This window comes from Sturnus vulgaris, chromosome W (genome assembly GCF_052056855.1).
Source record: "Sturnus vulgaris isolate bStuVul1 chromosome W, bStuVul1.hap1, whole genome shotgun sequence".
Taxonomy (NCBI): domain Eukaryota; kingdom Metazoa; phylum Chordata; class Aves; order Passeriformes; family Sturnidae; genus Sturnus; species Sturnus vulgaris.
In genome coordinates this window covers 43,972,929-43,987,104 of record NC_142282.1, presented here as the reverse complement: position 1 = coordinate 43,987,104, position 14,176 = coordinate 43,972,929, and the positions used below count along the sequence as shown (strand labels likewise).

General features: G+C 39.3%; 1 protein-coding gene across 6 annotated transcripts in view; it reads left to right on the top strand.

Annotated features, from left to right (window-relative positions):
* Positions 1–14,176, top strand: part of LOC148220207 (protein ARK2N-like) — a 72,501-nt gene that overhangs the window by 36,241 nt on the left and 22,084 nt on the right. Inside the window, exon 3 of one of the 6 annotated variants that reach the window (XM_088155438.1) lies at positions 3,460–6,024. The exons of the other annotated variants lie outside the window; for them this stretch is intronic. Within the exon in view, the coding sequence (XP_088011564.1) occupies positions 3,460–3,914 (455 nt within the window). The 3' untranslated portion in view covers positions 3,915–6,024. Of the gene's footprint in view, positions 1–3,459; positions 6,025–14,176 lie in introns of those variants that run through there. 6 annotated transcript variants of the gene reach the window in all.

The window sequence follows — 14,176 nt, the reverse complement described above, 5'->3', positions numbered from 1 at the left end:
TGAAGTTACAAACAGAACAGTTATGCTGTAGAGAGTCAGTTCTCTCTGCTGAACTCAAATGTCACATGCATTAAAATACTGTCAGGCTTGGTTGTCTTCTCAAGAAAATTGAAGAGTAAAGAGTTGAGATCTTACTGGTGATACTTCAATACAAGTATTGTGAGCTCCATAGGACCTAAGCACAATATAAGTTATGTTATTCTGAATGCTTTCTATGGTGTTAACTTACACCTTGAAAATACAGGTTCAATCTGAACTTCAAGGGTGCTACTGAGAATCTCCTCACTGACCTGAGCAGTCATAATCTCAGACTCTTTAATTCAAGGGAATGCCAGGATTTTTGAGTTACTTCAGACAAAGAGCAATTTCTTATCTAACGACTGAGCCTCTCTGTTGTCATTTAAGATTTTGCCATTCTTAAACAGTAGATAGCATTCACAGCCTAAGAGGATGATTTTTGAATCCTTGAATAGGTTCTTCTAGATCTGCTGCTGTTGAAAGTTTTTCCTTCAAACAATTTCAAATTTGGCTATGCAAATTAGCTCTGAATGAAATTTGCATGAGTGCAAGTCAGGAAATCAATATTTCTATGTAAACACTTTTTTTGAAAGAAGAAAGGTGTTTTTTAAAATTCAAATATAATAGAAAAATATTTGCATTTCACCATTATTGTGCTTTTTACAACTCAGAAAACTGAATTGAAATAAAGATGACTCATGTTTTAGGCTTTCAGAAGAATCTGTTGAAAAGTTTGAATGTTGATGTTGGAAATGTGTTGCAGCTTGCTTTGTTAAAAGAAAGTTAAAAAAATTTTTTTTTAATATAAAGCAATCCAAAGGGGGGGCATAGTGTGTATGTTTGGAAAAGGCATCTTGCAAGGGATAAATTTGGTACAAGTAACTCAGGATGATGCTTATATAAGAACAGGGGAAAAATAATCTGTTATGGATTTGCTGTAAGACTCATTTGGAAATGTCAGTAAGCATAGCAACATGGAGGAATACACCATTGCTAGTTAGAATTAAGATGCAACATATCTCCTTAAATTGTTATCTTGTCAGACCTAAATTCAATAACTGTAGATTTGGTTATTATTTAGATGATATTTAATAGATCACATAAAGAGGCAGTGTTTGGACATTTCTTAAGTGCTGTTTTGCAGGAGGAAGTTTTGAAAATAAGATATGAATCTTGGCTTCTGACCCCTTTTGTAATTGCAAATTTCTTCGTGTTTTAGCTTGGCATAACTTCAAAAAAACTATAGAGTTGTAAGTTTACAGATAGCAAAGAGACCAGTTAGATAAATGCTAATATTTTTAATATAAAAAATGCATTTTTATTAGGCTTGATTTTTTTAACCCTGAAAGACACAAATAAAGAAAATATTGAATATGGCTTGTTATAAGAACTGCAAGGGAAGCATTTGAAACACCGATTTGCTGCTACTGTAAATTTTAGATGTACTATGAATGATGCCTTTTAAAAATAGTATTGCAGAGTACTATATATTTCAATACCTAGTTTCTTCAGTTTGCAAAACAATTTTATCAACTTTGAGCATGCTAGTTCATTTTTAACTATTAAAACCTGGCTAGGTTGTCTCACATACCATCATCAATAGTTTTTATTTAAATTGCAATTAAAACTTACTCAGTGTTACTTAAGAAGTGTCTGTTCATATAAGCCTGTGGAAATCAGAAAGACTGTCATTTAGTTACTTGATTTTAGGATAAGATCCCTGACTAAAGATGAACAGTATCATATTGGATGTTCAATACTAGGAGTATATGAATGGAAGGACTATTTTTTTATTCAGGGAGGAAAAAGACATTGAATATATAAAAGGAAAAACATTTTAGGAGAAAGGTACAATTTTACGTAATTATTTTAGTTAAAATGCAGTCAGAGGAATGTTAATTACTTACTATAAAGTATATATTTATTTTTGAGTAGAAGACATGAATGCTGAATTCCCAGCCTGTTTGATAGGTAAACAGATGGGGGTTTCATAGAATATTTTTTGCCCGATGGGTAGTGTTGCTGCTGCTTGGAAAAAAGATGATAATCCTGAGTTTTGTTTAGCTGTTACTGAAGGCCTTATATATACACCTCATTTATATAGCTCCAAAAAAAGAATGTGTTGTTTAAGCAATACTGTAATTTAACGTACACAGTGAAATCCCCAAAAAGATTTAGTGCCTTATATTTTTATTAGTAAATATTTGGTTAGGTTGTGCAATGATTTCTCCCATTCTTAGGATATTTTCTATTATTCTTAAGCTAGAGGATCCCACAAGTTTCATATTTACATATTAAATTGTCAGGTTATGTAGCTGCTTTGTGTAGTTTAATGTAATGCCTGTCTTGTTTTAGAATTACCTTAGGTAATGTTTGTGTGTTTGGATGGCATGCACATATTGTTTATTATTCCTCAAACAGGTACAAAGCCTCTGATTTTTTCGGTTTTATTGCTTCCTAGATGATTCCTGAGAAAACTCTAAATGTAAAAATATAGATACTGCTGCCTTTTGTTATTGATATGTAGAGTAAGGTAATGAAGATGGTCTTTTCTTCTTGCTGCTAAAGTTCTTTCTGATAATCCCAAAGCTGGTTATTTTAACCATCATTTTGATGGATAGAAGGAAAGAGAACAATTTCCTTCCAACTATGCCCTGTTTTCTGCCTTGCCTAGGATTAATGCTAGAAATGCTGCACAGCTGGTGGCTCGGGTGAGGAAAGGCACATTTCTAGTTGGTGTGAGGTTGATCACTCCTACATGTCATGTGTATTAACCCTGTGATGGAGCTGTGTCCATCAGACCTAAGAGAGGTTGCTTTTACCTCATACATTAGCATAGCATTCACATATCTTTTCATGCTTGTGTGTTTTTGTTGTTTATTATCTTCATTGGTGTTTATTGTGTTTTCCAAAATTAGACCAAGAGCTTTGGGCTTAGCTAGTTTGAATGCTGCAGTCACTATATCAGCCTTTATCTCATGCAGAATTTTGTTTGTGTTTAACAGTCTGCTATAAAAGGGTTCAAGTATGTAAGTAAAATATGCATAATTATTCAGATTTACAGTTAATAGTATTTTGGATCGCAGCTTAACAGAACTAAACATGTTATTGTATGATGTTTTTTGACACCTTCAGTTGAATTAAAAACAGAAATTGCAAGGAAATTGGACTAATTTAGTTTATTTATAAAATAAAACCTTTGACAGAATTGTCTGAGAATTCTAGAATAAAAATAATTTTGAAGCCAAAATGTCTATTATAACCTCAGTGAGTGTAATTTTTTTTACAGTAATACTATTGGCTGATATTTGCTAATTCCTCCCCACTTGTCATATCTAAGGGACAGCATTAGAAAAGTTTTCTTGAGTTAACATGCCTTAATAAGCAATAATATGTTTTTACTTAATGATATCTTATCAAATGGCCTCAATGTCTTTAAAGCTGGCTTCAGTCGTGCTGGGGGATCTCGAGGAGCGACCAGGGAAATTCCAGGATTGCTTGACAGGGGCACCGTATGGGATAGGAACTGCATAGGCAATGTCCTGGAAGAGGCCATGAACTGCTTTGCCGAGATGCAGAGGCAGACAGAGCAGAAATTCCGCATGTGGATAGAAAAGCTAACTCGTCTTGACACGGACGAAGAAAGCAAGCAACAACTGGAGCCCAGGGAACCTAAAATTCAACTAGTTGGCCAAAGAACCCCCCCTACCACACAGTCAGGGGCTTTCATACCGATGCCTGATAGCCAAGTACTTCCACAGCAGTTGTTCAATTTTTACATGGGCTATCAAAATGTTAATGCTATGTTAGAGTTTCCAGTGACTTTTAATAACAGTTTTCTACCTATCTTTCCAGAGAATGGGAATATTGCAGAGCCTGATCTGAATCAATCATAAACTGGAAAAAAAAAAAAATCTCATCTTTGCAATCTTGATGTTACTTTGGATTATGCTAAAAACAAGGTTTCCTTTTCTTCATATGTTTGTTTTGTTTTCTCTTTTGGGTTTTAATACCATGGTATTTTTTTGGGTTTTTCATTGTATAGAGAATATATATGTTGTTTAAAAAACCCTCGGTATACTCACATGCACGTGTCAGCACACACATATAAACACCTTTAAAGATGTGTAGGGGGAACCACCCTAAGCTTTCATCACCAAACTTGAGAAAATATAACTTAAAATCCTTGTTTAGATACCCCAAAATCAGTAGAGCTATGTTTGCTGCAGTAGGAGCATTCATCCAGATGCTCTTTTTGCACGTTAAAACATTTATGAGTACCAGATTAGATACAAACTCATAACATTTCCTTAACTGTGTTTACTTCTGAGTTTTTCAGATTGAACATGTCATACATTAGTGTTATTTTTCTTCATTTTAGACAGAAATAATAAATAAGCTTACCTTTAAGATTTAGCTATATATAACAAATGTGCACAACTGATTTTTTTTTTACTCCCATTTAGTGGTTCATTTTCTGTCCAGAATTTTTATTAATGTCTCTGCTGTGTTGCACATGGCATATTTATGGAAGCAGCTGTCTTATATTGTGTGCACAAATAGGCACATGTACACATATATATGTGTTTGGTTTGGGTGGAAGTAATCTCTCATTTTAGGTATTTAGTTTGCTGCTCCCTGGATCTCAACCTGAGCCAATGGGAAGAGAGAAGCACCTACAGAGGATACCTTCTGGCAGTCTTTCTCTTGCATTAGTTGTCTAAACCTTCCTTATCAACAGTTTAGAACAGATAACTTTTGGCTGAAATTAGGTGGGATGAATCATGCCCAACTGCATGTGCATGCATGACCTGTGCACACAAAGTATTTCTGCTTTCTTTCTGTTTATGCAATCAAACTGCATCCTTCATGCTAGAATAAAAATAGTCTTGTCAGTCCTAAGATAAACAGCTGTCAGTGGATGGATTGAGCCTTGTGAAAGGATGTTAGAGGAAGGCCTGACAGTCATAAATAAACTGCAGTGGTCTGGAGATTGCTGGTCTGGGTCAGATAGCAAGAAGTTCTTCTGAACCATGTTTGAATGCCACTGAAATTATTTATTTGTGATGGGGAATGCTAGAACATTAGTTTCATTTAATTAATGCAAAAACTTGCTATTGTATTGATCTTTTTATACTAGTAGTTATCCTGAATAGACAGGCTTGAAACTGTGATGTTTAAAGTAGGATTAATTTAAACTATATATTAGAAATCTCTAATTCTTACTATTATCACTATACACTGGGATTTTATTGGTTACCTTTCCATTGAGACCTATCTACATGTCAAATAACTTCTCTGTAGCTGCCAAAAATGTATATTTCTCATCAGTTAAACTTGCTAAGAGTTTCTAATGCAAATTAAATCAGAATTTTAGTAATGGAAATTGAAAGTCTTTATAGATATAGTTTAAGTAAAGAGAATGCTATGTCTCCATAAGCTCTGTTTTGCTTTGTAAAACAGACACTTTTTTCCTAATTATTTTAGTGTAATTTCTTTTATTTCTATTGGAAATATCCACTCTATCTTCTGTAGGTCTGGTTTTTTATTTTTTTTAATATCCCTGCAGTCAGTGGGAGTTTTTTCAACAATTTATATGGGGGTTTGGATCAACCATGTAACAGACACTCAAGAAATGCTTTTTTTAAAAATCAGTATATTAACACTGGTGTTTTTACATTATTCTTGGTCTAGACTTACTTTTATTTTAAGTATGTGATGCCTTCATTTAAAAAAAATGAGGTTAGTGAGCTATATTATTTTCAGAGTAATTGTTTGAAAGACTATGCAGATCATTTTTTTAAGTACTAGAATGATTTCTTGCCAGATTATCTTCATGTATAATTTTGATACAAAGATTTTGATATGAGCTTGTTAGAAAAATCCCTTGTCTAAAATTATGTGCATTTCAGGTAAAAGTTATGTTTGATTGCAATTTAATAAACTTGTCCTCATCCGTTTAAAATTTAAAATCCTTCAGGGTAGATTATTTGCTGATATATATGGAAAAAAGAAATCATTTTGGTGTTCAAAGATTATATATATATATATATATTTATATGCCTTTATGATTATGATAAGAGCAGCATATTTTAAAGCATGACAACTTTACAAGTGTTCCCATGCATGTAGAACCACCTTTTTGCAGTGACTGCTTTCTTTCAATGTGTAAGAGTCCCTGTCCTGGCTTAGGAATGGTATTCTCCAATTTAGTGTTCACATTGAAAGCACTCCAAACCACTTGTCGCTTGCTCACAGAGAATTGGAGGCACAAAAGGTAAAGATCATGGGTTAAGAACAATTTCCTGGAAACAGCAATGAGATAAGGAAAGGAACAGTAACAGCTACAATATTAATAACAAAAGTGTACAAGAGAGGCAAGCGATTCACTGTGTAAATGCTCACCACTGTACCACCAACAGAGCCTGACAATATGCAACTGCTGCCACATTACTCCAACCCAAAAGGGACCCCTTTCTCCATTCCCGAAAAACTTGTGTGAAGGGGTATGGAATAACCTCCTGGTTCTAGCCATGCCCCATCCTGGCTACTGTAAAAATTAACCATGTCCTGGACAGAACCAGCACATTATCCAGTGCTTATTCTACACCATCTATGTCATGCCCAGATCCTATACCTTCCAACTATATACATATGCATACATGTATATATATATATATATATATATATATATATATATATATATATATATGTACAAGCACAGGTGTCATTTTCATAGTCAATGGCTGTTCCCTCCAAGATGTTTGTTAATTTAGTCCAAGCCTGTGGGTTCTATCCATCCTAGATGTCTTCCAGAATAGAAGGGCTTGTGAGTTGTTCGCTGGTTGCTCCACCACAAGTATCTGATGCAGTCCCTCCTCATTGTCCATGGTAGTTATGCCATACAGTGGCAGTGTCATTACTCAAACAATATTATACAATTCGACATTGCTGACTGTTCTCACCCAAAAATCAAATCCCCTTGAGATATACATCGTGTTTCCCTGTCCCTCTGCATTACCCACCCAGGTCCTCGAGCAAAAACAATCCCACAGGTGGGTTTGCTTTTGCTTGAGGCAGGACTAATACAAACTGTCTTTCCTAACACATTCCTCATATATATCACAGGGACTTTGTCCCCTCCTATGGTATGTGGTGGTTTTGATTAAGTAGGGCCAGCTCAATTGGTAGAGCCTCTAGTGTTAACTAACCAGGTGGCTATCCCAATGTTTGAAGGTTCCCTCACCCATTGCTTTCAGTGTGATTTTTAACAGTCCATTGTACTGTTCAATTTTCCCAGAAGTTGGTGCATGATAGGGATTATGATATACTCACTCAATCCTGTGCTCTCTGGCCCAGGTATTTATGAACTTATTTTTGAAATGAGTCTCATCATCTGACTCAATTCTTTCTGGGGTGCCATGTCACCACAGGACTTGCTTTTCAAGGCCCAAGATGGTGTTTTGGGTAGCTGTGTGAGTCACAGGATGCGTGTTCAGCCATCCAGTGATAGTTTCCAACATTGTAAGCACATAGCACTTGCCTTGGCAGGTTTGCGGAAGTGGGATGTAATCAATCTGACAGGCCTCCCCATATTTATATTTGGACCATCATCCCCCATACCACAGAGGCTTTATCCACTTGGCCTGCTTGATCGCAGTGCATGTTTCGCAGTTATGGACAACGTAGGAGATGGTGTCCATGGTTAAGTCCACCCCTAGGTCACGAGCCAATCTGTATATTACATCTCTTCCCCGATGACCTGAGGTGCCATGGGCCCACTGAGCCAGAAATAATTTAACCTTATGGTGCCAGTCCAGATCTACCTGAGACACTTTATTCTTGGCAGCTTGATCTGTCTGTTGTTGCAATGCTCTTTGTTAGCCCGATTCTTAGGTACGTGTGCATCTACATGATGGACTTTAACAGCCAACTTCCCTGCCCAGGCAATGATCTCATGCCACAATTCAGCAGCCAAGATGAGTTTTATTCTGCACTGCCAATTGGTCTTTTTCCATTGGTCCACCCACCCCTACAGAGCATATGATACCATCAACAAGTCAGTATAGAGATGTAGTGTTGGCCATTTCTCTCACTCAGCAATACCTGAAGCCAGCTGGATGTCTTTCAGCTCTGCAACCTGACTTGATCTGCCTTTGGGACAGTTTGTGATGCTCTCCAGGATCCCAAAACAATTAGGATTTCCTATCTGAGATTACTGTGTGATCAGAGTGATCCATTTAATCCACAAAGCAGCAATGGCATTATGTGTAGAAGGGGCTTTCCCTTTGAACATCCAGCCCAGCATTGGCAGTCAGAGTGCCAGGAGGAACTGTGCTTTGGTGCAAATCACTTTTGAAGCAGCTTGAATACCTTCATAAAGTGCCAGTATCTCTTTTTAAGCTGGTGTTTAATAGGACTTGGATTCACTGTATCCCTGACTCCAGAATCTGAGGCCATGTTCGAGTCTCCCTGGGTACTTCTTTTCAGAGACTCCAGGAAGGACCATTCTTCCCAGCTGTGGAGTAGAGCATGTGCTTCACATCCTGTCCTGACTGGCCCAAGGGCTACTGCGTGAACAATTTCCTGTTTAATTTGTTCAAAGGCATATTGCTATTCAGGATCCCACCTGAAATAGTTCTTATTCTGGGTCACATGATAGAGAGGTCTTACTGTTCTTAGTGAAGTTCCAGCATGTCCAGCACAGCGGCATTCAGTGATGGTGTGACTTTGTTCAGTCTATGATAGTCCACTGTCAGCCTCCACTCTCCATTGTACTTATGCACTGGCCATATAGGACTATTAAAGGGTGAATGAGTCTTGCTGACCACTCCCTGGCTCCCCAGTTCACAGATCATCTCATGGATGAGAGTCCAAGTTAGTGTGATGTTGTCAACCGTGCATTGTTGTGGTAGTGATTGGTACCTGTTGTTCTTGGAGCATCAGCAGTCCCACAGCAGAAGGGTCCTCTGAGAGACCAGGCAATGTATTAAGCTCTCTAATTTCCTCTGCCTCCACAGCAGCTATCCCAAAAACCCCACAATACTCTTTTGGGTCTTTGAAATACACTCTCCTGAGGTAATCTATGCCAAAGATGTACAGGGCCTCTGGGCCAGTCACAATGGGGTGTTTTTGCCATTCATTCCCTGTCAGGCTTACTTCAGCTTCCAGTATAGTCAGCTGTTGGGATCCCCCTGTCACCCCAGAAATAAATTCTGTCTCTATGTATTTTGGTGGCTCAGGGTACATTGTGCACCAGTGTCAACTGAAGCCTTATACTCCTGTGGGTCTGATGTGCCAGGGCATGAGATCCATACAGTCCAATAGATCTGACTGTCCCTTTTGTCCACCTGGCCAGAGGCAGGGCCCCTCTTGTTCTGGTCATAGTACTTGTTGCTCACTTCATGTAAATATGCACTGGAGGTCCCTTCAAGAGGATCTGAAGTAACATCAGCCCTTTTTTCTGTCTGAGTACTTGCCTACTGGAAACTGGAGTAGCATTTATCCCTGAAGAATTACCTGTGGTGGTTGTTCTTCCCCTCATTTCACATCCCTGTGCTACTAGGCCAGAGGTGGGTTTCCATTCCACTTCCTCATGTCCTCTCCATGGTTATGCAGGTAAAACCAGAGGTTACCTGGTGGTGTGTACCTTTTCTAGCAGGGAAGAGCTTGCGCTCCAATAGCAGAGACTCTGGTCTGTACTGGCAGGGCATGGGACATTTCCTCTCTAACTTGGTTGAGTCTTTCAAGTCTGTCTGCAGTCTTGGACAGTTGATACAGAGCTGAGGTGCAGATCGGTAGGAAGGAAAAATGATGATATTGCCAGAGTCAAGTAGTCACCTGAAGCATTGTTTTTTTCTCCTTTCATTGACATCAATGCCAATGAGTTGGCGTATGTTGATGACACTCTCCCTACAAACTTCCACCACATGGATTGTGTACACTGGACCTCATCTGGATCTAGAGGGGACTGCTTGGTATTTGAATCCCTAGAGATTACCTTCAGCATAGCTAATTCTCTCGGGTATGGATACCTAGTTCCATGGCATTCCACCTGCCTGGGTGCACTACTACATCATCCATGAGAGAATACCTTTCCCTCATGCTTGACAGGTGTTGCCTCCCGAGGTTGAGTTTCTGTTCTTCTCAATCCCCTTGTCAATGCCCACTTCCCAGGACATGGATGCTAGATTCTTGGTTTTACTGCCTTCTAGTTTCATGTTATGGGCCATGATATCACAGCATGGGAGCAGCCAGGTCATCAGGGGCTCACCTGACTGGTGACTGAAATATTTTTGCATGTCTTGCAGCTCACTCAGTGATAGGGATTGTACAATTATCTGTGGCCCTGCCTCTTCCTCCTGTTGGGAGGGCCCTACTTCCTCTTCATCCCCCACTAAGCAAACTGATTTGGTCTTGGATTTATTCTTCTGTATAGGAGCGACTGCTACTGGCACAGATTGTTCCCCTAGTTCAGCTGCAGTTTGAGTTGTCACAGTGACTGTTGGTCTGCTTTCCTTCTCCTCCCTCTGAGGGTTCTGTCTAGTGTTGAGCCATGTCCAATAAATAGTAGCCAGCGGCCAGCACATTGCATAATTTCGTGCCTCTCTGGAATTTCCATAGCATTTTCCTTTCACATATTTTTTCACTTTAAGAAGGTCCTATAGTTGTTCAGGGGTGAATTTCCAGACTATCAGAGAAGTCCTCCAAATACTGGCCCATGTCCTCCCACATTCCATGCCACCTATGACTATCCACCTTTGAGGCAGATCTTTGAATCACTGTGGGAAGATAGGTTGAAAGGATAGTGCAGAAGGGAATCTTTCCCAATGAATTACAGCTGTACTGATTACCAAGGAGTAGAAAGAGCCTTGCCTGCCCAATGAGATTGAGTGTTATGAAAGAGTGGGCTAGCTGGCCACCAGTGATAGTTTGAGATTCAGTGTTTGCTGTAGTTTAGGATGGAATCTGCTGGCTGTGTTGTGAGGAGGTAAGGGAGATGTGGTTGTGCAAGGGATAAATAAGGTAAGAAGCTGCGTGAGGGACAGACAAGGTTAGGTGGCTGGGTAAGGGATAGCTTGGGGTTTAGCCAGTCATGAAGAAGGAAACTTGCAGAGAGGAGAGGAGTCAGAGTTGCCTGAAAGAAGGCATGAAAAGTGTTTAATAAAAGACTGGTGTTGGTCCCAGTTGTGTCTGTCTCAACATAATTACTATAAATGACCTCCCTAGAAATGTTTTTCATTACTCTAAATGGGGTGTGGACCTCACTGAGGAGACCTGGCAGACTTAGTAGTAACAAGAACATGCTTTCCTTAACTTTCAAAGGAAATTCAATATTCTCAGAACCTGTTCTACCAGGCCTGAAAGAGGAAAAGGTGAAAGGCTGGGGAAAATCCTCCTTCCCTGTTCCCTCCACAGACTGGGTATGATTATTAATGCACTCCCGAAGGTAGTGCCTGAAGTAAGGGTAGGAGAGCAGCAATGAATACACATCCCACATGACCCTCATTGCCCTTGTTGTTATCGTATCATAAACTGGTATCCCTCAGTACAGCAACAAAACAATCCTGCTCCTTTCTCCCTGTTCTGAGAAAGACCACTGTGATGGGCACATTACATATACAAGGAATATATACGGAATTTGGTTCCACAATCACACGAACAGACCAAGCAACATTGTGACCAGTGGTTCATTGCCTAATATAACAGATGCTTAGATCAAATTTGTTTCCTATCCACTCTAGGCAGGGCTATTGCTATCTCAACCCTTTGTGCTTCACATTGGGCACTAAATAAGGCTATCATGGTTTAGGAATACCATTCTCCAATTTAGTGCTCCCACTGAAACCACTCCAAGCCACTTGCCATTTGTTCACTCCCCCCTCCCTCTCCTCTGCTGTGGTCTGGAGAAGAGAATTGGAAAAACAAAAGGTAAAGATTACAGGTTGAGATAAGAACAATTTCCTGGAAACAGCAATGAGATAAGAAAATTAACAGTAGCAGCAACAATATTAATAACAAAAGTGTTCAAGAGAGGTGAGTGATTCACATGCAAATGCTCACCACTGTACCACCAACAGAGCCTGACAATACCTGACTTTTGCTAGTATCCAGAAAGAGACCCACTTCCTGGAAAATGACCCTGAGGTTATATAGAGTAACCTGGTTCTAGCTATGCCCTGTTCTGGCTACTGCAAAAATTAACTCTGTCCTGGCTGGAACTAGGACAGCCACTTAACTCAGTATGTGTGTAAGCATGCCTTTAACATATTTTATAAAATAGTATATATGGAGCAATTAGGTATTTGTAAACAAATTATGTAAGGAGATCAGTTTAAATTATTTATCTCTCAGATTGAAACACCTTTATATACGGAGCTCATAAATGGATAATAGCTTTGTTCAGAATGTAGCCAGTAAAATTTCTGCCAAGCTTCCATGTCTTAGTCAGGTAGTCTTTTAAAAAAAGGAAAATACTGTCATCATTCCGTGTATTAAAAGATAAAATTTGGATTTGGTTAGTAGTTAAGAGTCAAAATTTAAAACCTTTTCATGTCATCAATTTCTGTTAATTGTTTATTTCAGTGCAAGCAACTGTGAATGTGAAAGAACAAGCAGAGGATGACAGCAGTTGAGCATAGATTTTGAAGTTGTGCTCTTTCTAAGATAAAATTATCCCAAGGTACCCAGAAGATAGAGGGATTAGTTCATATTAGATATAATTTTAACTTAATTTCCTCATAAAACCTATCTAGTGTTAAGAACAGCTGTGCAAGATCAATGGTTGTATACGGTTGTTACGATGTTAGTTGTTTCTGTTGTTTCATCGGTTGGGCCGCTGGGGGGGTGCTGGGTCCGAGATAAAGATATGACACTTGTAGTTCACAGTAACAAGGTGTCACAATCCGCCAACACAGGGCGGGGATCGTGATCGTTCGTTTGATCTCAGAGGTGCAAAAAGGCAGGGGACAAATCAGTTTACTCACAGTAATGCATTTTTATTGAATGCTAACAACTCAGTTGCAGAGGGGAAGAGATATAGGAAACAGAGTATTAAGAGAGAAAAAGAGAGGAATGGGGAAATAGCTGCCAACAGATGAGACAGACGTCCTCCTGGTCCAGCCAATAGACAGATCTTCATCTGTGGGGAGTACTCGAAAGCTTCTCCAGAGAGTCACGGTTTTATAGTCCTTTTCCAAAGCGAGAGGCTTCTGGCCAAGAGGTGGGGAGATTTATGGACCATTGTGAGGGTTGCTCCAAGAAACAGGGGTACAGGACCTGCTCCTCCAGCTAGTGCCTGCTCGAGAGCAGTGTACCATGAAGCACAGTGAGCACCTGCAAACAGTCACTTGGCAAGCATCCACCATCGACCAGGCCAGAACTGGTTGGAGGTCCTCAGGGTCGTGAGGCAAATAAGGGAAACTTCGGACCGTCTCTTACACAAGGCTTAAGCTTTTTTTATTCTCCTGTGAGCACTCTTAAATAGGGTGCTCAGTCTTTCCCGGGCTCACACAGGTGGTTGGTTACAATTTCTGTCATTCGCTTTCTCGACCAATGATACATGAGCTCTTGAGGTCCAATAGATGAGCTGGGATTTTCATCCAGGTACCTGCCTACTTAACAGGCTGGCTAGGTTTCAAATTCCATCCTTTAGAGAAGCTGCAATATTCACTGCCACACATGGTAAATATTAATTTCTTTGGTCACTCTTTTCACTTGTCTCAAAACTCGAGCCAGGTCTTCAGCTGTCATAAATCAGCTCCTCTGAAATGAAAAGTGTGTGTTGATTTACACAGTTGAATATCTGGTCCATGAGCTTGTTTTCCATGTGAAGCAGTATGTTTCTCCCTGTGCGAACTGAGAGGGGAACCCCACCTTTCTGTTGTTGTTCAGATGTAGTATAAGGATTTGGCAAGCTGTGCCATTAAACAGGAACATCTCTTTTCTTGCTTTGTATTGTGAATTTGAGAGATTCAGAGCCCTGAAGAAACCAACCTTCAGATACCAATAGTAGTGATGAGTCTGTGTTTTCAATAAGTGTGTGACAGACTTTAGCATCTCTTTGAGAAAATAGATTCCCAATACATATTTTCAGATTATGGGGTTTTTTTCTGCTGGGAAGTCTTTTGCTATATTAAATGCAGCCATATGTTTGTCA